The sequence below is a fragment of the Xiphias gladius genome, chromosome 8, assembly GCF_016859285.1.
Source record: "Xiphias gladius isolate SHS-SW01 ecotype Sanya breed wild chromosome 8, ASM1685928v1, whole genome shotgun sequence".
In the NCBI taxonomy this organism is placed as follows: Eukaryota; Metazoa; Chordata; class Actinopteri; order Istiophoriformes; family Xiphiidae; genus Xiphias; species Xiphias gladius.
In genome coordinates this window covers 3882857-3907612 of record NC_053407.1, presented here as the reverse complement: position 1 = coordinate 3907612, position 24756 = coordinate 3882857, and the positions used below count along the sequence as shown (strand labels likewise).

At 39.9% G+C, this 24756-nt stretch overlaps 2 protein-coding genes across 5 annotated transcripts in view; one reads left to right on the top strand and one right to left on the bottom strand.

The window, feature by feature from the left end:
• Window positions 1-2793: 2793 nt before the first annotated feature.
• On the top strand, window positions 2794-9340 carry LOC120793339 (homeobox protein DBX1-B-like). The gene is made up of 4 exons (XM_040133314.1): window positions 2794-3359; window positions 4080-4163; window positions 8201-8403; window positions 8626-9340. The coding sequence occupies exons 1-4, from the start codon at window positions 2990-2992 to the stop codon at window positions 8941-8943; spliced, it is 975 nt and encodes a 324-aa protein (XP_039989248.1). The 5' UTR covers window positions 2794-2989; the 3' UTR covers window positions 8944-9340.
• A 3738-nt stretch (window positions 9341-13078) lies between these two features.
• The window catches only part of ckap5 (cytoskeleton associated protein 5), a 54277-nt gene continuing 42599 nt past the window's right edge, over window positions 13079-24756 (bottom strand). For 3 of the 4 annotated variants that reach the window (XM_040132282.1, XM_040132285.1, XM_040132284.1), the window contains 11 exons: window positions 23787-23960; window positions 23547-23667; window positions 21978-22157; window positions 21621-21808; window positions 20190-20265; window positions 19890-20078; window positions 19610-19747; window positions 19357-19440; window positions 19030-19189; window positions 18826-18947; window positions 13079-15383 (listed from right to left, as the gene is read on the bottom strand). In XM_040132282.1, the coding sequence (XP_039988216.1) occupies window positions 15120-15383; window positions 18826-18947; window positions 19030-19189; window positions 19357-19440; window positions 19610-19747; window positions 19890-20078; window positions 20190-20265; window positions 21621-21808; window positions 21978-22157; window positions 23547-23667; window positions 23787-23960 (1696 nt within the window). In that variant the 3' untranslated portion in view covers window positions 13079-15119. Of the gene's footprint in view, window positions 15384-17756; window positions 18532-18825; window positions 18948-19029; window positions 19190-19356; window positions 19441-19609; window positions 19748-19889; window positions 20079-20189; window positions 20266-21620; window positions 21809-21977; window positions 22158-23546; window positions 23668-23786; window positions 23961-24756 lie in introns of those variants that run through there. The other variant, XM_040132286.1, reaches the window with a different exon arrangement.

Genomic DNA, 24756 nt, shown 5'->3' with positions numbered 1-24756 from the left:
ACTGATTATTTAAACACACTGCACAGAAGAGAGGATCAACAACTCCTGCATTACCTAGCAACATAGCATTTTGTCTGTGTTTCTCCGCGGCAGCCACTGTGGAGTTTATGTTTTTTATACACATATGCATTTTCTGCTGCTATATTCTGCTGTTAATTCTATAAGAAGTGGCAGGATATTTGATGCATATAGCTTAAGAATGCTCCTGGAATGGTAACCATAGACGCGTAACTATCAGTTGTATGCACAGGCTGCAAAGTCCCTGACTGGAATTTATTGGTTGCTTTTGGTGCGATTCTCACCTGGGAACAGTGTATATGCATTGAAATACCAATGCATATGCACCTGCATATACACCTGGTAGCCTAAAGATGTTCTTTAATTTAATAGTTTTATCATATATTATTATAATCAAATTTTTACTCCTCCCATTCCCCCTTTTAAAAATGTAACACAGTAACATTTTCTCAGAGTACATTGTAACTGACTTTTTACTTTTATCTGAGTACATTTCTACACAAGTAATTTTACTTGACTTGAGTAAAAATTCTTTTAAGTAACAGTACTTTACTTGAGTACAAATTTCCACCCCTGGTAATGACTGTGTCAAGTAACATCTGTGATTATTTAAAACACAATTTGACTTAAACTTATGTTCATAAACATTGCCTCAGATCATGTATGGATACTAACCCCACCCATCTGCCCACAACACACTACATTACTATAAAATATAACATTATATATTTTCACCGACGCCATGAACAATATTGGGCGGGGGAGGTCGTTGAGGGCCCACTGTGCCTTGAAATCCTGTCCATGAAGATCACAAACAGGATTGTTGAGGAGGGACAACCCTGGAGGAGGCCAACACCCACTGAAAACATATTTGACTGAATATGGAATATGGACACAACACTCACTGCAGTTATATAGGGATCAAATGGCTTGCAGCAACGGCCCCAGAACCCCATATTCCCTCCCTACCCTCGAAAAGATCCCCCCAGGGACCTGGTCATGGGCCTTCTCCAACTACACAAAGCTCATGTAGACTGGATGGGCAAACTCCGATCAACCCTGAGCTAGCTTTGCAAGAGTAGAGACTTGGTCCACTGCTCCAAAGCCAGGACAGACTCTGCATTGCTCCTCCTGATTTCAAGGGTCAACAATCGGTCAGAGCCTCCTTTCTTGGCTAAGCAGTGTGATACCCCAATAATTTGAGCACACCTTCCAATCCCCCTTTTTAAAAATGGGAACCACCAACCCGGTCTGCCAGTCCACAGGCACTATCCCCTATCTCTATGTGACATTGAAGAGGCATATCAGCCAAGACAGCCCAACAATGTCCAGAGCCTTCAGCACCTCAGGGCCAATCTCATCCACTCCTGGCACCCTGCCACTGCGTGAGGTTTACCCAAAGTCTTCAACCTCAGCCTCCTCCTCAGAGGACATGTTGGTCGGATTCAGGAGTTCGTCAAACTTTTCATTCCACCACCTGACAATATCCTCAGTCTGAGTCAGCAGTTCACGTCCCCCACTGAAAACAGCCTGGTCCAAGCCAGATGATTTGCCAGAACTTCCTTGAAGCCAATTGAAAGTCCTCCACCATGGCATCCCCAAACCCCTCCCGCACCCAGGTTTTTGCATCAGCTGCAGCAATTCTGGCTTCCTTCAGAGGACCCCTAGACCAGACAGGCCCGAAAGGCCTCCTTCTTCAGCTTGACGACTTCCTGCACCACTGGTGTTCAACGGCACGTTCTAAGGTTGCTGCCATGACAGGCACCAACACCCTTCCGACCACAGGAGATTGTCCAGTTTAAGGGCCTAAAAATTGCATCTCTGCTATTTGCAGATGACGTGGTTTTGTTGGCTTCATCAGACCTTAACCTTCAGCATGCACTGTGACGGTTTGCAGCTGATTGTGAAGTGGCAAGGATGAAGGTCATCACCTCCAAATCTATGGCCATGGTTCTCTGCCGGAAAACGTGGATTGCTCCCTTTGGGTTGGGACGAAATTTCGGCCCCGAGTGAGGGAGTTTAAGTATCTCCAAAACGTACGCAGCCCCAGGGGCTACAGTATTGTAAAGGCACCCCTGCAGATGCCCCACGCCCCACCCTTATGTGGCCTGATTGTACACTGCTTGCTGGGATATAGTGGGATTTGCTGCACAGCAATCCCACCAATAAAAACATTTGGGGCTTAGAAGACAATATAGTATAAATATAAAATGTTGAATCAGCATTCACACAATAAATTAAAAAAAAAAAATCTGAATCACAATAGTGTGACTATGTACCTACCTGGCCTGAAAAATGTCATTTTTTGCAGGTGGCTCATTGCTACATTTATATGTGAACAGTTAGTTGGTTGTACCCAGTTTTTTAGAGCATACTTTATTTTGAGACAGTAAGAACACACCCAGCTTTATGTGGTCACTCTGGGCCAACACCTCATAGATATCACAAAGGCAAATTATCTAATCAAATTGTTATATCAGTTCAGAGATAATGCAACTTGGACCACTACAAAAGTACCTGTAGGCCACGTATGGGGCCACATAATGCGTTCTGTCATGTGGTGTACATGCATGTCATTTTTCATTAGTAAAAGAATGACATTTCTATAACAGTTGCACGCAATCAATCAAATAAATAAAATGGATAAAACAAATGGGGCAATATAATTGTTTTCGTCTGAGGCCCAACTGCAAATTAATCAGAGAACCGTTGACCAATCCCCTTGCCTTGAACTTTCAAAGAGCCTCACGCAAAGAGATGGGCTGAGGGTTGAACTTTTGAGCACGCACGTGTGTGTATTTGTGTGTGGGAGTGACTCCCTTGTATAAAATCTCTTTACGAGGGACACAGAAACAGATACCATATAGCACAGTGAGAGTGTGTGTTGTTCAGGTTCCTCTTTATTTGTTACTGAAGACATCTTGGCAAAAAATAGCAAAGACAGTAGGAAACTGTTCGAGTTCGGATAACCATGATGTTTCCCCGCAGCGTTCTGCCGTCTCCTTTCTACCCGGGCTTACTGCGTCCTCCTGCTGCTCTCTCCTCGCCCCTGACCCGGTCACTCCGCTCAAGCTTCCTAGTTGAAGATCTCCTCCGTTTAAGCCAGCCTGTAAGTTACATACATCGGACTTTCTCTTCAAGACATTTCGGGGACATTCTCCCGCTCAACCCACAGCCAGGCGCCTCTCCCCGGGCGTTAGGACCCAGCACAGAGGGGTCTGTGCTTCAGAGCTCCGTCCAGCAGACCCGCAGCAGCCCTGGCTCTCAGCGAACTGCCTGCACGGACTCCGGCTACCTCAAGTTCGGCGTCAATGCGATACTGGCACCATCCATACGGAGCGGTGAGTGTGATGAAAATATACTGGAAGATGGATAGTCTGCGATTTGTAATGCAGTGCTACAGGTGCTTTAAGTAATACAATAAAATATAACAAAATATTTAATTCTTTCATAATGATAATAATGATACTCCTTCTATGACTACTACTACTACTAATAATAATAATGATAATAATATTATTATTATTATTATTATTATTATTATTATTATTATTATTATTGTTGTTGTTAATATGTATAATTTTGAATAACATTAACTCCAGTATATTTTTAACTACTCTGCAAATGCCACCCTCAATATTGTTGAAAAATTGACATATACAACGTATCAGAATACTGAATATAGAAAAAATAGTAACAATATATTGATTCTGTTGAACCTTAAAACCTTTAGGTTCAGTAAAATAGTGAATGGTCAACAATTAACTTGCATCAGACTTAAAATATTAGCAGTATGCTCAGGTGCATCAGATATAACTTTAAAATTGTATGTTTATTTTTTTCCCAGCAATTCTTTCTCCCTAGGCACAGTTATTACTATACTTGTTTTTAAATTATATAATAATGTTATAGGAAGCTATAATTGCTTAATATTTATAATTTTGATACATTTTTGGTGCCGCGGTATTGATATATTTTTCTGTTGATGTTATTTGTCCTGCTGTCAAACAACAGATGTGAAGTCAATTTGTGTTATTTTTTTGCTTGCTCCTCTCCTCCAGTCCAGAGTTTTCAGACTAAGTCCTTCCCTTTGCCTTTCTTTGATGGATGCCTCCATCCTTTCATCAGAGCTACCTATTTCACAGGTAGGTGGAATTACCATTGCCATATATTGGCATTAGTAGTTTCAGAACTCCAAGACAGACGTTCATTTATAGCCAAATTATTTGTAATTTGGTTGGTTTCTTCCCTTCTTTATGAGACAGAAAACCACCACTTTCCCCACTTATTCATATGTATATTCATTGCTTTTACATCTATGTATCACTTTATGTTGGGTGCTAATCTGAGGATATATTCCTCATTTTCACTTTGGCATTCAGCTCTTATCCATATCTGTTTAGAATTTAATGCAAAAACAGACAAAATCAGCACTTTTCTGCCTCTTAGTAGGGTTGCATGTCAGCTCTGTTTCAGCTGTTGACCCAGATCTAAATATGATGCATCTATGGCCACCTTTCACATTCCATTTGATGAACAGGAGAAAAACATAGGAGTAAAAACAATGAAACTGAATTCTAGCTATTGGCAAGTTCAGTTAAATCTGAATTTTACAGCTTCTTAAAATGTATATGAAAACACATTTTACCAGTATATGTAGACATTGAGGTCTCACTCGGTTATTTAAAGACCTTGACAGCCTTTTAGCATGGGAATGCCCTGGACAGTTTGGAAACAGCTCTGAAAATTTGAAGGTCTGTTTAGGCGATATACTGACTGCTGACATGAGCACCAGTTGACCTAATCTACAAATTAGTTCAGTTTGTCACGCTTTAAATATATTAGTGCCGTTTGTCATGGTCTAAAAGTGAGGCGGGTATCTTCCCAGCTCAGAAACTCAGTACCTCTTCATGCGCCGTTGTTTTCCCACCAAGCCTCTCTGCCTGCCCACAAAGCTCCCAGCACCGTGACCAATAGGAATCAAAACCACACACACACAGACACATGTGCACACACACACACAGACACACACACACACACACACACACACACACCTTGAAGTTTTGAGTTAGCAATGTTGCTCACAGGATCAAATTCACCCATTTGAACCTGGATTTTATTTTATTTTATTTATCTTTACCAACATTGACCAGCATATTAATCAATTCTATTTGTATATCAGTTCTTTTTTGTATATTGAGACAGAACATCTGGAATAAAAGTTACAAGCAGGTGTATAACACTGTATACAGCCAACCTCTCTGTATCCTCTAAAACGTAGGTGAGGACTTTCTAACACCTCTACATTGTACTGACCTTTATTTAATGGGCCTGTAATATACTGGCCTGTCAACGGCCTTTTCCACTCAATTCATTACAACACAATTGCCTTTCTCTATCCATTTGCAGCCTATAACAATTCCCCTTCATGCTTCATTAGAGGCAGTGTGAGCCAAGCTTTGGAGAGCCCGTCTTATTAGCATAGGCTCTGTTTCCACTGCTGGACAAATTGGGCTTTTAAATATCAAATTTCAGGCATATCAAGTGGCATCAGGGAGTCTGTGTACTGATCATGGAAACACGAAGGCCTTATTCTTTTACCAATAAGAATCAACTTGCAATCAATGTGAAGACACTGGTAACAATATCCTACTAATAAATAGAGAAATCTCTGTTTGTCTGTCTGTCTTTCTCTCTGTCCCTCAATTTTCTCAACAACTGCTCATCTGATGTGTATTGTTGAGGACCCAAGGAAGTGCAGTGTCGACCGTGAAGTTTTTTGAACGAGCAGTTGTCGAGCAACATAAAAAGAGAAACATTAAACAACAGTCAGTTAAGGCAGGGGCAATTCCATGCAGCCGATGTCATTGATTAGACAACGGCGCGTTGCAAAGATGGCTGCAGCTGGTCAAATCATGGAAAACAAGCTGCAGCTACAAAACTTGGCACAGGATCATCTAAAGGACTATTTTAGACCCTAGCTCTGCATATTGGAAATGGATTATCACAGCAATACAAATGTTATGCATGGTCACTTGAAGCGAAAGCCTCTCAGAGTGCTTTGTTTAAGACCTAGTGACAGCAAGACAACACTGTTTTCTTTACTTTTTATCCCCGTCCAAGCATCATATATTGGGATTATTAACAGGCAGAACAAGTGATTTATGCACCACTGCAGTTATGTAACATAATGTTACATCATGCATCATCTAACGTTGTTATCCGGCTGTTGTACATTTTGCTTCCTTTAATGGCCATGAATGAGTGAAAAGTGGCTTAAACTAACGTTTCGAATATTTTCCTTGCTGATGCAAAAATACATTTGCCAGTGATTTTTTTTTAACTGCATATTACTCCAGTGATAAAATAAATCCATGTTATACCCAGTTTAAGTTTTAAGTCAAGCTCTTCAGTGAAAATACTCATTGTCCCATTCCGAGAGAGGGTTAGTGTGACACGCTATGTTACTATGATTAAATAAATCTTCACACATTTGCCAATTTATTAGGTACACCTAGATAAAACTAATGCAGTATAATACAACAGTCTGGCAACAAATCCTCCCCTCATGAGGATTATAATGTATAGTTTTTATTGAATCTGTTTGAAAGAGGTGTTGATTTATTTTGATGGTCATTTTGGAGGCTTTAATTTGTAGTGCTGTTGAACTGTACTGTGTTATACTGAGAGGTGTTCCTAATATTTTGTCAACCTTAAATTTATATATGACATGGACAAAATATAAGGAGCACCTCTCAGTATAACCCTCTATTTATTTTAAATACAACTGCTATTACCATGATAACTAAGGTAATCATTTTCTTTTGAATATAGTGCTGCAGGAATGAGTCCTAAAACCTGGAAATAAGTTAGCATTTTTTGCACTTCTGGTTCCCTTGTCCCGAAGTCGATGGGTCTTTTGAATGGGTTTTTTGTTTGATGACTGAAATGAGGTCTGTGGTTAAGACAAGCTCAAGACTTTTTCACGTTTTAGTCTACAACATAAAATACGTCAGTAAATACCCCACTTGTGATTTTTTAATCTTTAACGTGTCTTAAAGAAGGCATTTGCTAATAAGAGGCTAAATGAGACCGCAGAGGTTGTCGAGGACATTAAACATCATCACACCGAACACGAAAAGTGATCGACTCAACAGTTTGCCTTACAGCCTTGTTGTGGTTATACTCGCGCTCAGGTTATAATATTACTGACTTTCAAAGAGGAAAGGCTTTCGTAGAACAGGTAAGTGCTCTAAATCATATTACAAGTTGGAAGCTTAGTGGTGGTGACGTTGAAGTCATGCAACCGTGGTTTAGTTCATTTATAGCAAAGTTAACATTAGCGTTTTACTTCTTCTTTCATCTATCATCAAAGGGTTGTGTCTTAATTCAAAAGAAAACATGGTTAAAATAGTAACAAGTTTCTATGACATCACAGTTGTTATGTCCTAGAACGCTGTTACCTCTGTCATTTGAATGGTTGCATAGGGTTTGTATAGATTACTCAATCATTATCACATCAGCTGTTGACTTTATAATAGCAAGTAAATCATAAAAAGTAAATACAGAATTAAACACATTTAATCAGAAAACTGCTGCTGCACTCCTCTCCAATCAATGATGTCACACCAGTGGCAACTTTCTGTGACATGTAATTTACTGTTGATGTTCCCATTAACTGATACTGTAGTACAAATACTCTCGCACACAGTAATCACTAAGTCATTGATATAGGATAAAAGTCTATCACTCCCTACGGATTATGCCTATGACTGTCAATTATGTTATATTGAGTAGTAAATGTCTCACGTATTTAAAATTTAGGACCTGTAAATAAGAATTAGAAGCCCTTTAATGTATTGACCTTAACAATAACTAGTTTAAGCAAGTAAGTGAATTGGGAAACCTCTGACTTAAGACCTCAGTACTTCTGAAATCCCAGCTACAGCCCTGCCTGAGATTTGTTTTGCAGAAGAATCTGTATCCTCAAAGTTGGATACAGGGACCTCAAAGGCCCTGACAAAGTTAATTCACTTTTATTTCATTCATTTTATATTACCAGCCAGTTACAGAATGCATAATACAGTAATAGTTCTTGTCCAATATGTGTTCATGGGGCAAATTCAGATCAAATGGGGCTGACTATTAAATATCTACTCAGTTTTGTGTTTTGTCCCTCCAGCTTCCTCCTCTGTGATTCCTGTCCCAGGAACGTTTTCATGGCCACTGGCCCCCAGAGGGAAGCCCAGGAGAGGCATGCTGCGGCGGGCTGTGTTCTCAGACCTCCAAAGGAAGGCCTTAGAAAGAACTTTCCAGAAGCATAAATACATCAGCAAACCAGACAGGAAGAAACTTGCCAGTAAACTGGGACTTAAAGACTCCCAGGTGCACACAAGGAAAATTAGATTTTGTTGAATTCCATAACTTTATATAATGAGCAAGTACCAATATGTTTGTGCCCCATTTCTGTTATAGTGTGGATTTAAAACTGGGCTTGGAGGCATATATTCTGTCCATTTTTTACCCTAAACTAGCAATGAGTATGATTAGTTGTGATTAGGATATTAAGTGCATTGACATATTCTTTTTTTTCTGTGTCCTGTGAAGGTGAAGATTTGGTTTCAAAACCGGAGGATGAAATGGAGAAACTCCAAGGAGAGGGAGCTGCTATCGACAGGCGGGTGTCGCCAGCAGACCCTCCCCACCAAAACCAACCCGCACCCAGACCTCACAGATGTAGGTAGCACCTACGGCCACAGGCTTGACGGGAATGCACCCACGAGCCAAGTACCGCTGGAAAGCCGGGACTCACATCTTCACCACCACCACCACCACAATCATCATCACAATCCTTCGTTTCCCTTGGAATCCAGCAAACAGTCAGAGCTCTCAGAGTCAGACAGTGAAGAAATCACAGTTTCATAAGACCTTGATAGAAGATTCAGGTATCTGATTAAACTTGATTCTCTTTATACAACACTATATCAACTATAATAGGATACTGTAAGTTGTGAAGCAAACAAGTTGTTGAGACACAAACAAGTTGTCAGTTGTCACAAAGATTTATCAAAGAATCTGGTGAATGGAAATAACAGAAGTGTCTGAATCTGCTCTATACATAGCTGTATTTTCTCAGCCTTTCCCCCTCAGTGCCATATTTGTTGTTTGTATTACATTTATATGTAGTTCAGTATATCTACAGTATATACAGTAAAAATATACTGAGATAGATTGAAATGTTTAACTCTTAAATATACAAATTGTTCTTTCCATACATATTTGTATCTTTTATATTTTCTCAAATAAATCTCGAAAAGTCTCATTTAGTGTTCATGTTAATTGTTCTTCAGATATGAAATATGTTTTAACTCAAACATATTTTAAACCAAACATTATAGGGTGTTGATCATTAGTTTAGCTTCGGTTTGAGGTTGAAGAAAGGTATAAACTTGTATAAAACCACTGATGTATCCTAAAAAGGTTTAAGCTGCACCTGTGGTTTAGTCTAAACCCAGCTGATGTGTCCTGTAGAGGTCACCTAAATGCCACCAGAGGTCGCTGTATCTCAGGTTTACTGGACATTAAAGTTTAAGATCATAGGGTTCAATATACAGTGGATTCATTAAGTTTTCAGACCCTTCCAATGTTTGCACACTTTGTGTTTTACATTTAATTTTAAACTGTTAAAATTGCCATTTTGCTCATACATTCAATATCACATTATGACAAAGTGAAACCATGTTTTTAGAATTTATTGCAAATATATTAATCAGAAACTGAAACCTCTCATTTACATAATTATTCAGACCCTTAAGTACCTTAGCAATAATTATGCTTTCTGTCTTCTTGGGTAAGTCTCTACAAGCTTTGCCCACCTTGATCTGGGCAGTTTATCCTGTTGCTCCTGGCAGATCCTCTCAAACTCCATCAAATTAGATGGGAAGAGTCTGTGAAAGTCATCTTCAGGTCTTTCCACATATGCTCTACCGGGTTTAAGTCTGGGCTTTGGCTGGGCCACTCAAGGATAGTCAGAAACTTGCCCTGAAGCTAGTTCAGTGTTGTCTTGGCTGCATGCTTCAGGTCATTGTCGAGCTGAAACGTGAACCGCACCCCATTCTCAGGTCGTGTGCACTTTGGAGCAGGTTTTCTTCAAGGACCTATCTGTATTTGACTGCATTCATCCTTCCCTCAAATATGACCTGATCTCCCTACTGCTGATAAGCAACCCCATAGCATGATGCTGCCACCACCGTTCTTCACTATAGGGAGGGTATAAGCCAAGTGATGAGCAGTGCCTGGTATTCACCAGACAGTGCTTTGAGTTTTGCCCAGAGCTCATTTTTTGCCTTATCAGACCAGATAATCTTTCCCATCATGTTCTCAGAGTCCTTTGAACACATTTGGCAAACTCAAAGCAGGCTGTCATACAGTGCATTAAGAAAGTATTCAGATCCCTTCACTTTTCTCATATTTTGTTTCGTTGCAGTCTTGTGCTAAAAATTGCTTAAATTCAATTTTCCCCTCAGTCTCAATCTATACTAAATACCCCATAATGACAAAGCAAAAACAGAATTTTAGAATTTTTTGCAAATTCATTAAAAAGGAAAATATAATATCACATTGACATAAGTAATGAGACCCTTTGCTATACACTTAAAATTTAGCTGAGGTGCCTCCCATTTCTCTTCATCATTTTTTAGATGTATCTACACCTTGATTGGAGTCCATCTTTTGGTAAATTCAACTGATTGGACATAATTTGTAAAGGCACACGTGTTTATATAAGGTCTCACATCTGACAATGCATATCAGAGCAAAAAAAAGCCTTGAGGTCGAAGGAACTGCTTTCAGAGCTCAGAGACAGTGTTGTGGGTGAAGCACAGATCTGGGGAAGGCTACAAAAAAAACTGCCGCATTGAAGGTTCTCAAGAGCACAGTGGCTTCCATAATTCTTAAATGGAAGAAGTTTGGAATAATCAGGTCTCTGTCTAGAGCTGGCCTCCCTGCCAAACTGAGCAATGGGGGGGGGGGCTTGGTAAGAGAGGTGACCAAGAACCTGATGGTCACTCTGGCTGAGCTCGAGAGAACCTATGAGGAGATGGGAGAAACTTCCAAAAGGACAACCATCACTGCAACACCCCACCGATCCAGGCTTTATGGCAGAGTGGCCAAACAGAAACTTCTCCTCAGTGAAACACACATGAAAGCCTGCTTGAAATTTGCAAATAAGCCCCTAAAGGGCTCTCAGACTGTGAGAAACAAGATTCTCTGGTCTAATGAAACTAAGATTGATCTGTTTGGCCTCAATTCTAAGCGTCATATCTGGAGGAAACCAGGCACCACTCATCACCTGCCCAACACATCCCAAACGTGAAGTATGGTGGTGGCAGCAACATGCTGTGGGGGTGTTTTTTTCAGTAGCAGGGACAGGCAGACTGGTCAAGGTTGAGGAAAATGAGCAGAGCAAAGTACAGAGATATCCTTAATGAAAACCTAGTCCAGACCACTTAGGACCTCAGACTGGGCTGAGGGTTCACATTTCAAAATGACCCTAAGCACAAAGCCAAGACAATACAGGAGTGTTTTAGGGAAAACTCTGTGAATGTCCTTAAGTGGCCCAGTCAGAGCCCTGACTTGAACCCAATCAAACATCTCTGGAGAGACCTGAAAATGGCTGTCCCCATCCAACACAATAGAGCTTGAGAGGATAGCAGAAAATCCCCAAATCAAGGTGTGCAAAGCTTGTCGTGCCATACACAAGAAAACTCAAGGCTGTAATGGCTGCCAAAGGTGCTTCAAGTAAGTACTGAGTAAAGGGTCTGAATACTTATGTCTGTGATATTTTAGTTTTTCCTCTTTAATAAATTTGTAAAAATTTCTAAAATTCAGTTTTCCCTGTGTCATTATGAGGTATTTAGTGTAGATTGATGAGGAAAAAAAATTAAACAATTTTAGCAGCAACATAAAATGTGAAAGGGCTCTGAAGACTTAAATGTGATAAGCGAAAGTGCGTGGTGTGTGGCATTTCTGAATTATTTTCTTTGCAGAGTGATATGATCAGCTAAAAAAAGAATGTAAAGATTTAATCATATAGCACTTTTCCAAAACAAGACACAAAGTGATTCACAATACAAGAAGCACGTCACGCAAGCACGATAGTGACAGACAAGAAAACACAAATACACAAGAGCAATAAAAAAAGTGAAAAAGGAGAAAATATGAATGTAATTTGAATTGGATGATCCAATTTTGAGTTTAGGGGGTAAAACAGCTGCTCCCCCACCCCTTCATTTTAAGTAGAAGTCTGGGATAATACACTGATTACCTGAGCTGAGAGACTTTAAGTTACTGAATGGACACAGTATTTCAGATATGTAATCAGTGAGTTTAACATATACAGTCTTGCTGGTAATAAATTTTACACTGAATTCTACACTCCATTGTCAGCCACGGAGAGAGGCCAACACTGGGGTAAGGTGCTCCCTGCCATTTGTCTTCAGAATATGGCTGCAGAATTTTGAATCATCCACAGACGGGCTGTACAGCTCCTTAACTGATAATTACAATCCACGTAAAGCCACAAAAAGCATGAATCACTTTTCCAGTACTTCTAAATGACATAATTTCTGATCCTATAAATATTCAATCAGAAAGAGTATGAATGTATGTTGCAACTTTCTAAGTAGGAAAGAAAAATTGAGACAATTTCATACTTAAATTGTTTTGTTCTTCTGAATTGCAATGTCTGAAATCTGAAACCATTTGCCTCAATGAGCATTTTCTGAGAATAATTAAGTTAGCATGCTGCAAGTTTTAGGCATAACTTCCTGTTTAGCTGGATCAGTTCAACACAGCTAGTCGGATTCTAAGTGACACAGCAACAGCCCCCCAGACTATAGTTAAATGTATATGAAAAAATAAATATTTTAACGAGATGCAGTCGTTTTAATTTATTTAAAAATAAATAAAATTAGCATTCTCAAAGATGGATCGTTAAAAAAAAAAAAAAAAAACAGAACAAGACTTTATTGCCATCTTCCACTATGAATTATACAAGGAAAGCTGGAGGGCAACAATGTAGGACTAGTACTGACATTGGAATTGAATACAAGAACGATGTTATGTGTTTCTTTACTCATATGACTACAGAACAGATGACTAACAGGGCCATCATCATCACCTTCATCAGAAAAACAATGACTTAAACAGTTTTATTAATGCAAACTTTATTTACATGGAGAAAATTAAAACAATCATTGCCTTCATGCCATGCTCTTTAAGCCAACAGACACAGAGTGAACTTCCTTCAGCTGGATAAAGAGCCATACATATATAACAAGTTTGGATGATGTGCTTTACAGTGATGGCCATGTTGGGTCTATAGTCCTGTTCCATGACTGCTGTTAAACAACTGAGGGGAGGTGTTAATGGAGGACATTACACACAGTATTTACAGCCAAATGGCAACCCACAGCACAGTCCAACACACAACTTAGACACACTAGTACACAGCTCTGCTTGGTCTGGACTTCCTGAATGAAGAAAACTCAGCTCACTATTAGAAGGGTGTGATTCTCAGTGTACCAATTCAGGTTTTAACCACAACCAAAAACACTACAGTTAATCACTTCAAGTTTGTCTGGGAAGAAAATGTTTTTCTCTTAAGAAAGGAGAACTGACAAACCATTTTCAGTCGCTTGGTAGAAAGCAAAAACATTTTTCAGAATAAAACTGGATAGTTTTACAAGATATATATAACCCCGACCAAACTGTAAAAATTTCCTTCAACATCAGAACAAAACAGTGGCTTTTAGAGCGTTGTCAGTATTAACACCATCATGGGCAGACGAATGACTTGTCGCTGTAAATGCTGTTCAACTTATTTTGTTGCCTTATAGAAACAGCACAAATGTCTGAAATGGAGAGAGATCACTTTTTTTTTTGATTAAAATTAAGTGTTGTAGCTTAGTTGCTATGTGTGCTATTTTTTAAAGAGACATCAACTTTTTGCTGTTGTTTGCCTGGTCTTCAAACAACAGTCCGTAATATGGAAGTTTTACTAATGCAAAAACAAAGGAAATGTGAACTTTCTGCAGTTATTCCAAATCACTAGATACTGTCAGTGCAAAGAGGACTTCAGCTGAAATCACTGAGAATTACAAACTGTTACTATGACACTGTATGAGTTCAGCCACAAGGGGGCAATTATACGCTCCATTTACACAGATACAAATTTGACTTAAGTTCTTTAGACCAATGTTTCCCCATCCAAACACAGCAGCAGTAATGTGGTACGACATGGTAAAACAGGAGTAAACAACATTCCTTTACATCTGAGTTTTCCTGCAACCACATGAGAAGCGCTTTATAACAGTTAAGTGGTTAGCAACCTTTAAATATGTAGAAACATATTGTGTTGTGATACTAAAACAGAGAAGGTGGTTAGGTTCACTATTTCATTATTATAATGCAGTGAAAAGTGTACACCAGAGAGAAGAGGGTAGGGGGCAACCTGAAAATGAAGCCTGAGACAGGACAGGTGAGGTGGATGTGACAGTTTGTTCATAACTATACAGACTCAGAACTGCAGCTGACTGTGATCCTGTGCACACAACATTAAAACTCACTTCTAAACTCTGGATTCAGCTTTTCATCTCTTTTGTCCTGATGGTTGACAATTAAAACAAAAAATGACTTAATGTCCAAATAAAACACCTTTTAACAAGCTTGAATTGCAGCTAAAAAAAACTGATGTTTTCTGCAATGTGTGTGTAAAGGCTGAAAATCCCAGTTACTTAGTTGACTTAACTTTAGTTTAATCTGAATGTACTTAACTACAATCAGATTAGGTATGTGTTTGATTTCTAATAACATACAGGCACAGTGGGTGTAGTCAGGTTCAGAATCGAAAGTTTGTCTGTTGCTACCAATTTGTTGATACAAGAGGGTGGGCTTTAGTGTCCAAGTGCTTTCTATTTCCATCTACCAGAACAAGAATATAAACACAGTAAGTTGAAAAGGAGGACATTGTATTTTCTACTATCAGCTGAACTCCACAGGCTTTGGATGACAGCTGAGATGAAGTGGTGATGTGGTGCTCCTTACTGCCGGTTGCTCTTTATCCTCTCCAGACGTTTCTTCAGGTCATCCAGGTTGGCTGCCGGAGAGGCTGAGCGTGTGTGTGAATGCGTTGGGGAGTGTGAGTGTGCATTGTGTTCCTGCTGATACATCTCTCTGGACTCTTTGAGCTGAGACAACTTACTGTGGAGCATGTCAGTGGAGGAGGCCACCGATGGCTTAGAGGACAGCAGGGAGGAGATGGGAGGTCGCTGCTGGGGTTCGTCCTCGTTTCCTCCAACACCCTGCTGCAGGTGGAAAGAAAAAGATGATGAAGAGATAGTTACTGTATGTACATAATAGAAGGTAACATATTACTCAGGAGTGTTGCTGTTCAAACTGGGCAAACATTAAAGCTTAAAGTTTAAGCATGGTTAAGGAGGACTGTGTTTCACAAAAAACATTTACATCACCAAGACAAACTTCTGACTCCAACTTTTTTGTAGTTTAGTTTTTTTTTTGGCCATACATTCACACAGAGCCAGAAGAGTTACTGCAGGTGTCTAGTTTACAAATTTCCTGGAAAATGTATACAGTACCGTGCAACTCTCTAAACTGTCTGTGCAAATGTAACAACAGTATTTAATTTTTTTTTTTTTTTTTTTTAAACTAAAAGCAAATAGATAGATAGATAGCTCTATCTATCTATCTATCCTTGTAAACCCATTCAAAGCTTAAATTAAGTCTTTAGCTGACAGTATGCAAACGTAGATCAATTAATTTCAATGACAGAAAGCATGCAGGAGTAGCAAGAGTCCGAAAAAAAATGTACAAAAGAAGTCAGTGAAATAAGCGAGCAAGCAAAGCTTTATTTATATAGCACAATCCATTCCAGGTGGAAGCACAATGTGTGAGGTACTACAGAAGTTGCAGCCCAAAAAATATGAATAGTGGAAAGATAAAAAACAATCCCAGCTGACATTGGGCGAGAGGCAGCGTACACCCTGGACAGGTTGCCAGTCTATCACAGGGCCGACATACTAACATTCAAAAGGAAACCCGGAGGACACCCACGCAGGCACAGGACGAACATGCAAACTCCAAAAAGAATGGTTGCAACTGAACCAGGGTTCGAACCCAGAACCCTCTTCCCATGAGGTAAGAGTGCTAACCACTGCACCATCCTACCACCCAGCCGTTGAAATGCAAAATAAAACTGGAAGTTGAAATAAATTGGATGCTGAAAGCTGAGACAAATTGCTCAAGCAATACCAAAAATTGCTAAAAACAGGTGATATCAACTAAAATGCATTGCCTAGAAACCTTTGAAGCTAAAATGTAAAACTGGAGCTGGGCGCTTAAGTGCATAATCTGAATAAGCTGAGAGCATATTTATGAAACAGCTGAAAGGCAAATGATATATTGCCAAACCTGGAAGAAGAAATAAAACACTTTAAAACTATTGAAAGAAGAAAGTCTTTGTATTAATATCAGAAAGACGAACTGTATTCTAAAAAAGCTGAAGGTTAGCATGTGTGCACGCGTGTCTGGCTGTCTACACAAACAGCACAGGGACTAGAGAAGCGGTTAATGACTAAATGTCCACCAGCTGTGTATAGCCAGCTCCAATTAAGTTTGCCATGGTGGCAAGCACCAAGCTGGTGGCATCAGCTTCCCTGCATGAGACTCAAATTTTAGTGAGAATTTGCTTGGCATGTCTTTTGAACTCCTGCTTTTCAGTCAATAGCTGTAACTCCTATTGCCAAAGTTTTTACACCATGAGCCCTACAAGATTTTGTTTTTCTCAGAAAATCCAGTTCTTAATATGTTTTGCAATCTATGGGCCAGTTGGATGGTACTCCTGCCACTTTGAGGCTCATATTTCAAATTCTTTAAGTCACTGTGCTTTGGTGGTCACATTGTCTGAAAGAGCACAAATTCATCTACATTTCTGGGGCCAGCCCTATAAACTCTAATGTCTGTGACTGACTTACTGAGAGATCCAGTTACGCCATTGTTCAGCCGAATGCCACTTGACTAAGAGCTGAAGTTTCACCACTGGCTGTTGCGCTTTCAAAAAGAATTGGTACAAAAAGTTTCTATTGCATCATCATGGGGGCATTTACAGAAAGTGTTAACCAACTTAGCACCTTTGTCATTACATTTATGGACTTTTCACACCCCTTTAGTGAGTTTTCTTGACAAAATCACCTAGCAACAAATCTAGTGTCTTTTTGAACAAACCTAAGCTACCTTCTGTTGAAGAGTCACCATTATTGCATTGTGAGCTAGGGCTTTCCCTCCGTAGGCACAACAATGTGTCTCATTCAATTGATCGCACAGCAGCTGACAGACGTTAATGAGATTTTACAAGTAAATATAGCCAATATCCAAGCACAGCTGTTGTCTTTAACTTATGTGGTATGGTGATTTTGTCAGGCAACATTTCAGTTACAAAATTAGGATTTTAGCAGTGCAGAGCAACAGCCTGGAAATGGTTTGGAAGTGACTGCTGGTTAACATTCAATCATTATGGCCTTTGTTTCAGGCAATATTTTATATTTGTTTCATTGTCTGACAACAGAAACAGAAAAACATGTAAATGAGAACAGTTTTATTGTGAATATGGCTGTATTAAAATACTGTATATGTGAGCAGTCCAGCCACATAATAGGTTTTGACCTAGCCCTGTTAATCTAAAAAATGCATATAGAAGTGAAATTTGACTTATAAGTGCTAAAGTGTGACATTTTTGTGTAAAGCGAATAGGTGTATAAAAAGGGCAATACCTCTGTGCATGCTTCACCCCATATCTCCTTTACCTGATCATGCTCTCTGCATGTGAACTCACTCAGTGTGCCCACACTGCATGTGCCCCTGACATCCAATGAACATTCCACCCTCTTTATCTGAGTACTACTACTACTAAAATTATGTCCTGATCTGACACCCTGAATAATTGCTGTCACACCTATAGATCCATATACACTGCATGATGTCACACACTCTAAGGCTGAACATTCCGTGCAAGTAGTTATAAGTTCAAAGTGGAGTATGTTTGAAGAGGATTTGAATAAACAACACACAGATGGTTTTTTTTCCCTGAATTTGCTGGTGATTAATTGAATCCATTCTTCCCTCTACCAATGAAATGTTACCCGTGCTACTGGATGCAACACAAGCTCAATCCACTGCTGTGCCTAACAGTTGGAAAACTCTTGTTTTCATGGAATTCTGCAGCCCTTTTCTCCAAATATACCTTTGCTCATTGCAGCCCAAAAGTTCTATTTTAACGCAAACAGTCCACAGGATTTGTTTTCAAAATTCATCAGGCTTGTTTAGAAGAACAGTGCACCCCCACTCCAGAGTCTGCTAAATCTTCCTGTAGTTCTACTACTGTTTTTACCTTCATTACATGGCACCATCACACCGGCTGCAGTATAACCATACAGACATCTATACACAGATAAACAGATAAACAATAATGATTCATACTTGACTATTAATGTGGTCCACATTTAGATAAACAGCTGGTTTACTTGGTTCTTCTTGGTTGGAGAGTGTAGATGAAGACAATTAAGAGTCACACCTGCACATGCATCTGCATGGAGGAGTTGTACTAATTACACACAGATGCACATATATACACATATATGACTTTTAGTAAATAATCACACGAGCGAATGTACGTGCGTCTTGTCCTCTGTGACCCCTTTCACCCTTGTAGTGTGTGTGTGTTAGTAAACTAACCCTGGAGGTGTTTTCCAGGCCTTGTCTCTGTCTGAGGATCTTGAGTCTCTCATAGTAAACAGCTGGTTTCAGCTCTTCATTGTTACTACTCAGACTGGAGTCCACACAATGCTGAGGGATAACTGCAGACACAGACACACCAGTGTTACTATTCACTCCTGACTTCATCTCACCAAAGCACACAGTGAAAGCTTCCAGCTGTACCTGCTGAGGTCTGGATGCGAGTCTTGCCCTCTCTCTCAGACTCGATCATACGAAGGCCTCGCTCCACGTAGCTCTGAAAGAACTGGGATGTGTTTTTGAGGAAGGGCTCCAGGTCTGCATCTGAGTACTTCTGTTTGTACTCATACAACTCTGTCAAACCCTGAGAAGATTGACACATTACTGGAACATTGTTTATGTTTTCCGTACTCTGTCATAATAAACCTTTTATTTCTTTCTTAGAATAAAAAATGTGATACATTCCTTTCAAATTTTAAACTGCAAAAAATAGTGCACTAAAAATCATTTTAAGAATGCAGCTGAGCTGACCTCTTTAGTATTCTCTTTGGAGCCAATTTTCTTGAAGATTTCAGACAGAATGTCACTAACTTTTGCCTTTGACATTCGATCCTCCTGGGAAAAAAAAGCACAAAGGTCAACTTCATGTTATCATCCCAATTATGCAGAGGAATTAATTTAGATACACAGTCATCCTGAAGACAAGAGCTATTGAATTTGTTTAAATTCTTGACAAAAACATAATAAAATGGCCATTTGTGTGTTTTTGGCATGTGTTGCTCACCGTGCGCAGACCAGTCTTCTCGTTGCCTCGGTCACTTTTGAGTCCTGAAAGGTTTCCAGAGTGTTTGACCACCCGCCTCAGATGGGCCTCCAACTCCGACTCATTACGATTCTCTATCATTGATAGGTGGTCTAGGATCTGTTTGTGAAGACATTAATACACTAAATAGATCAAAACTTACTAAGTACAAAATAAATACATTTAACAATAATTAACTCAGGATCTAAATAATTCGACAAAAGGAATTGTTATATGATTAAATACATTTTGTGTGTTTTACCTTGGCCCCAGTGAGCTTGCAGAGTGTGTGTAAAAGAGTCTTGAGGGTTCTGTGTGGGACGTCACTCTTGAGCTGCTTGAGTTTCTCTTTAGGGAAAACCTTCATGAAGTTGTGGACGTCCAGTAAGATCCGATCTAGGTTGATGTTGTTGATGGTCTCTGGGAGAAAGCGTATCATCCTCCACAGACACTGAACACACACACGGACACACGATAGTCAGTCTGAAGTGTACGATAAGCCACTGGAATGGACAGCAGTACTAGTACGATGTTTCAGGTCCTGTGCTCTTATCTTCCTCACCTTCATGACCAGTTCAGAGAACATGGGAGGACCAGCTGTCGTGACTAAACTGTCCTGAAGCAAAACCAGCAAAGCACTGCAGAGAGGCAGGAGGGGAAGGAGTCAGCTGAACAGGTTTAAAACAAACAAACAAACAAACAAGCCCAACAACAACAACAAGAAGTTAATTTAGAGAGCCGCTGCTCCTTCGGGTTGAAAAGTTGAGGTGGTTCGGGCATCTGATCAGGATACCTCCTGAGCGTCAGGTTTTCTTGGCACATCCAACTAGTAAGAGACCCTGGGGTAGACCCAGAACACGCTGGAGAGATTATTTATATCTATCTCTCTCTCTCTCTCATCTGGCCTGGGATCGCAATGGAATTCCCCAGGAGAAGATGGAAAACATTGCTATTGAGAGAAAGGTCTGGACTACCTTGCTTGGCCTACTGCCACCATGACCCAACTCTGGATAAGTGGTAGAAAATGGACAGATGGATGCTAATTTAGTTTCTTATAGATTTATTTCTTGTCATTATTGTCCTTGTCTGTTTTATGGACAGGGCGTAGGGGGGCAGGCCCATCCAAACGGGTCACTGAGCTCCCTCAGTTGAATTAGTTCAGTGACGGGGGGGCGCTTTTAAAGCTAAGTCAGGTAAGTCTAATTATGTCGTACATATTCATCATGAAAGACTAAACATTTTGAAATTAAAAATTAAAAAAAAAAAGATAATTTGCATTTAGGAACTATTTCTTACTTTAAACAACTCCCGGCCTAACCAATTAAAAACAACTTACATACCCACGTATGACCAACAGATTATATTGCAAGCTTGACTTTATAGTTAGGTAGAGGTGTCAGGTAGGGAGCAATAATTTGGCTATTTTCTTGGCTAAACAAAGTTACTTCAGGCGTTATAGGTGATATGTGCAAAACGTTACACTCATTAAATGAATAGTGACATAAGATGGATAAGGATCGGAAAACCACCAACATCAGGAATAAGTTGGAGCAGTGATGGAAAAGCTCAAGCTGGGGAAAATAATTTGGCTAACATTAGCTGCACCTGATCCTGACACACAGCCAAGCTGCAGCAATGCACTCAACATTAGCATTCCTGAAGACGGAGGATGCGAGTAGCGGTAGAGTGTACATTTCTTCAGCACTGGTTCCATCAGTACACCAGTCATATCACACTCACCACTTTGCTGCTCTAAATCTCTTTGTAGCAGACACTTTACATTAACTAACCAATTTCAGTACATATTGGCGTGGTTTTTGATGAGAATGTCAGAGTCAGGTAGGTTAAAGATGTCCTACAGACAACCAGCGGTATTAATAAGTACAGTAACTACTTTTTAATATGTTCCATGACTGTTTGGAAGAATGTTACAGTCCTGAGCAAATTAAAAAGTGAAATTTAATTTTAAGGTGAACTGTTTCTTCATACTAACCTGATCATGTTGGTCTGGTCAGACTTCTCCAGGACTCTGATTACAAGCAGGTTGACAGATCTGATGAGCTGCTGTCCATCTTCTATGTCCTCCACTCTGCCATCCAGCATCAGTGTTATCAGGCCATGCATCAGGTCCTTCAACACACCCATAGATGCCTCTCTGGCCAGGGGCTCCATAGAGAACAACTGATAGAAAGGGACAAGAGGTTCATAAAAATAGAAAGGGACAAGAGGTTCATAAAAATATTAGGGTCTCCTCATCCTCAGTCCACCTTACATTCTTAAGCAACTTCACCAAGGTAGTTGCTGTTACTGACATATCACATTAGCAGAGGAGCAGCAGGCAGTGACTCACAGACAGCATGTTTCCTATTATGCAGCTGTAAAGTTTGATGATGTCGATCTTGTCCAGTCGGTCGTCAGCCATGTGTGTGCTGTAAATGAGCCTCAGTTGCATGAAGGTAGCAATGAGGAACTGATCAATGTGTCCTGACATGACTTCTGCTTTGTCCTCCTGCCGCAACACCTCGTCAATCTGTGGGGGACAAACCACACACTTTTGCTCTCACTTTGAAGCATATTCTTATAATTGCATATCTTACAATAGCACAGTTAGTCATGACAATATGAAAGGGATCGCTTGTAAGCGTGAACCTACAGAGAATTAACATTTTCAGCAGGCAGCTGTTTTCAGTGAGAAGATCTAAAAACCTATTATACACTACCTGCTCAGCACCAAACAGCAATTAGTGACTAGCTGGTGAACATAGTAGCACATTTAGCAGCTAAAAAGCCAAATATTTTTTGCTGGAATTCGTACGAGACCAAAACCAGGGCCAAAAGAACTAAAATTGGCCACCTGGTTAATGATATGACCACAACCCTAAACACTTATCTGTGTTGCTAACATGATTTTGAGTCGACACATACAGTGCTTTAACAGTTGCTAATGTAGAAGCAGTTAATTTGTTTCACCAAAGTGAACAAATATGCCAGTTTGACGGTTGTTACCTTTGAATGTGGACCTACAAAAACTTGAACAGCTGTGTGTCTCATTCACAGTTGTCCCAATTTTTCATGGATATTGTAACTTTCCAGGTATGCAGGAAGATGGCATCCCCATCCCGTCCACAAGGCTCTGATCGGTCAATTGTCTCTCCAACTGTCAGAACCTGCCGTCAATGAGCACTTTGCAAATTCTACTTATAGTGGCTTTAAGTGCCCAGCAGCCATTAGCGTCTAGCCATTAAAAAGTCAATCTCAAAAAAAAGTCTTGTTTTTTCTACAAGTTGTTAGGGTTTCAATAGTTAATATATCTGTTCATGTGTTGTGTTAGTAATTTTGACAATCAGTGCTTCTTCTAAGGCCCAATCTTTACTGGTTATTAGAGAAACAAAGATAATTGAGACTAAGAAGAAAGGGTGGAAAAAAAAAAAAAAATCTTTTTTAAAGCTTTGAGTGTTCCCAGGAGCAATGACATCAACTGTGAAAGGGAAGAAGTCTGAAACCACCAGGGCTCTTCATAGAGTTGGCCATCCGGCCAATCTGACAATAACAGGGTAAGAAGGGCCTTGGTCAGGGAGGTGGACCTACCACTAAGAGATTCATAGGTCCTCTGCAGAGATGACCCTCTCAGCAGCACTCCATCAATCAGGCCTTTATTGTAGATGGAAGCCACTTGAGTAAAAGGCATACGACAGCCTGCTTGCAGATTGCAGACAAAAATTAAACCCTTTGGGCAGAATTCCAAACATTATGTCTGGTAAACAACAGGCACTGCTCATCACCTCGGTAATGCCAACCCTTTAGTGAGGCATGGTGGTGGCAGCATCAGGGACAGGAAGACTAGTCATAATTGAGGGGAGTATGAATGCAGCCAAATACAGAGAGGTCCTTGAAGAAAACCTGAGTTCATGCGACTTACCTGTGCCAGTGCCTGTATGCTGGTGTTAATGTCACCGCTAGCAACCTGTGAGATGACAAAGTTGATGGTGGAGGCCGTGCTGTTGTGGATGTCCTCGAAGTGGGGAGAGACAGAATGCATCCTTTGAACAAAAAAGCACAAGCAATATTAGCCACAAGAAATATAATTTTTTGTGTTTTTTCCCATTTGATCTACATATCTGCTTCAGTGTCAGATTTTGTCTGCTTTGAGTGTGTTTACTTGGGTTCAGGGATCATGATGGGCTCCAGCAGCTCATCCAGCTTGTGTTGGACAAGGTCCGGCAGCTCACACACTCTGCTCTGGTCCATCTCAATCATGTCCAGGTCTAACTGGAACTCTTTTGGGATGGAGGGGTGGGAGGACTCGCTGTGCTGGGTGTTCTGGCGAGCTTGGCTAGATGGACATAGGGAGGGAAGACAGTGGAGGATAGATGGTGGAGATTGGGAAAGAGTATATTTAGTCCATTGTATTATCAATCAGTGCCTTATAGTTCCAGTCCCGACCGACACAACCTTTTATTAGTTAGTTTGAAAATCTATGACAGTATGAGGATGCATGCGACAGTCCTCAGTCTAATGTGAATTTATTCAGAACAAGCAAGGGCAATTAAGATTTGACTTCCAATCAGTGATCCTTAACTCAGTGGGTTCAACCTCTTTTCCAAATTGAAGTTGAACTTTCAGGACTGGAGCTGATCAGCACTGATCTAAAACAAACATTAAGCATTTTAATTGTTTAGGAAAGGAAAAAAAACACCATTAAAAATGTACCATAATTTGATTAAAAAAATTTGCAATTTACATCCATGTCTGTCAAAACTCATATTTTGTGAAGACTTTGAGGAAATTTAATAAGAAGGTAGTGCTTGTATTTTTTGGGAAAATTTCTGATTTTTGATATAGGGATATATAAATTAAACTGATTTGACTTGACTTTGTTGAGCTATGTTCTTGTTCTGCTGTAGGTCTACTTTATTAGGGTGTAAGCTCAATGAGAGAAACAAAAAACAGTCAAATGAAATATGGTTAAATATCTCCCCTTCTGTTTGAGTATTTTGTAGGACATTATGATGTCACAGTTAAGTTTACCTTTGATGTTTTCGATACAAAATGTCATCACTTCATAATTTTATCCTTTTAGACATTTGTGTGAAATATTTTCATAATTAGCATATGAATTCTTGTGCTGT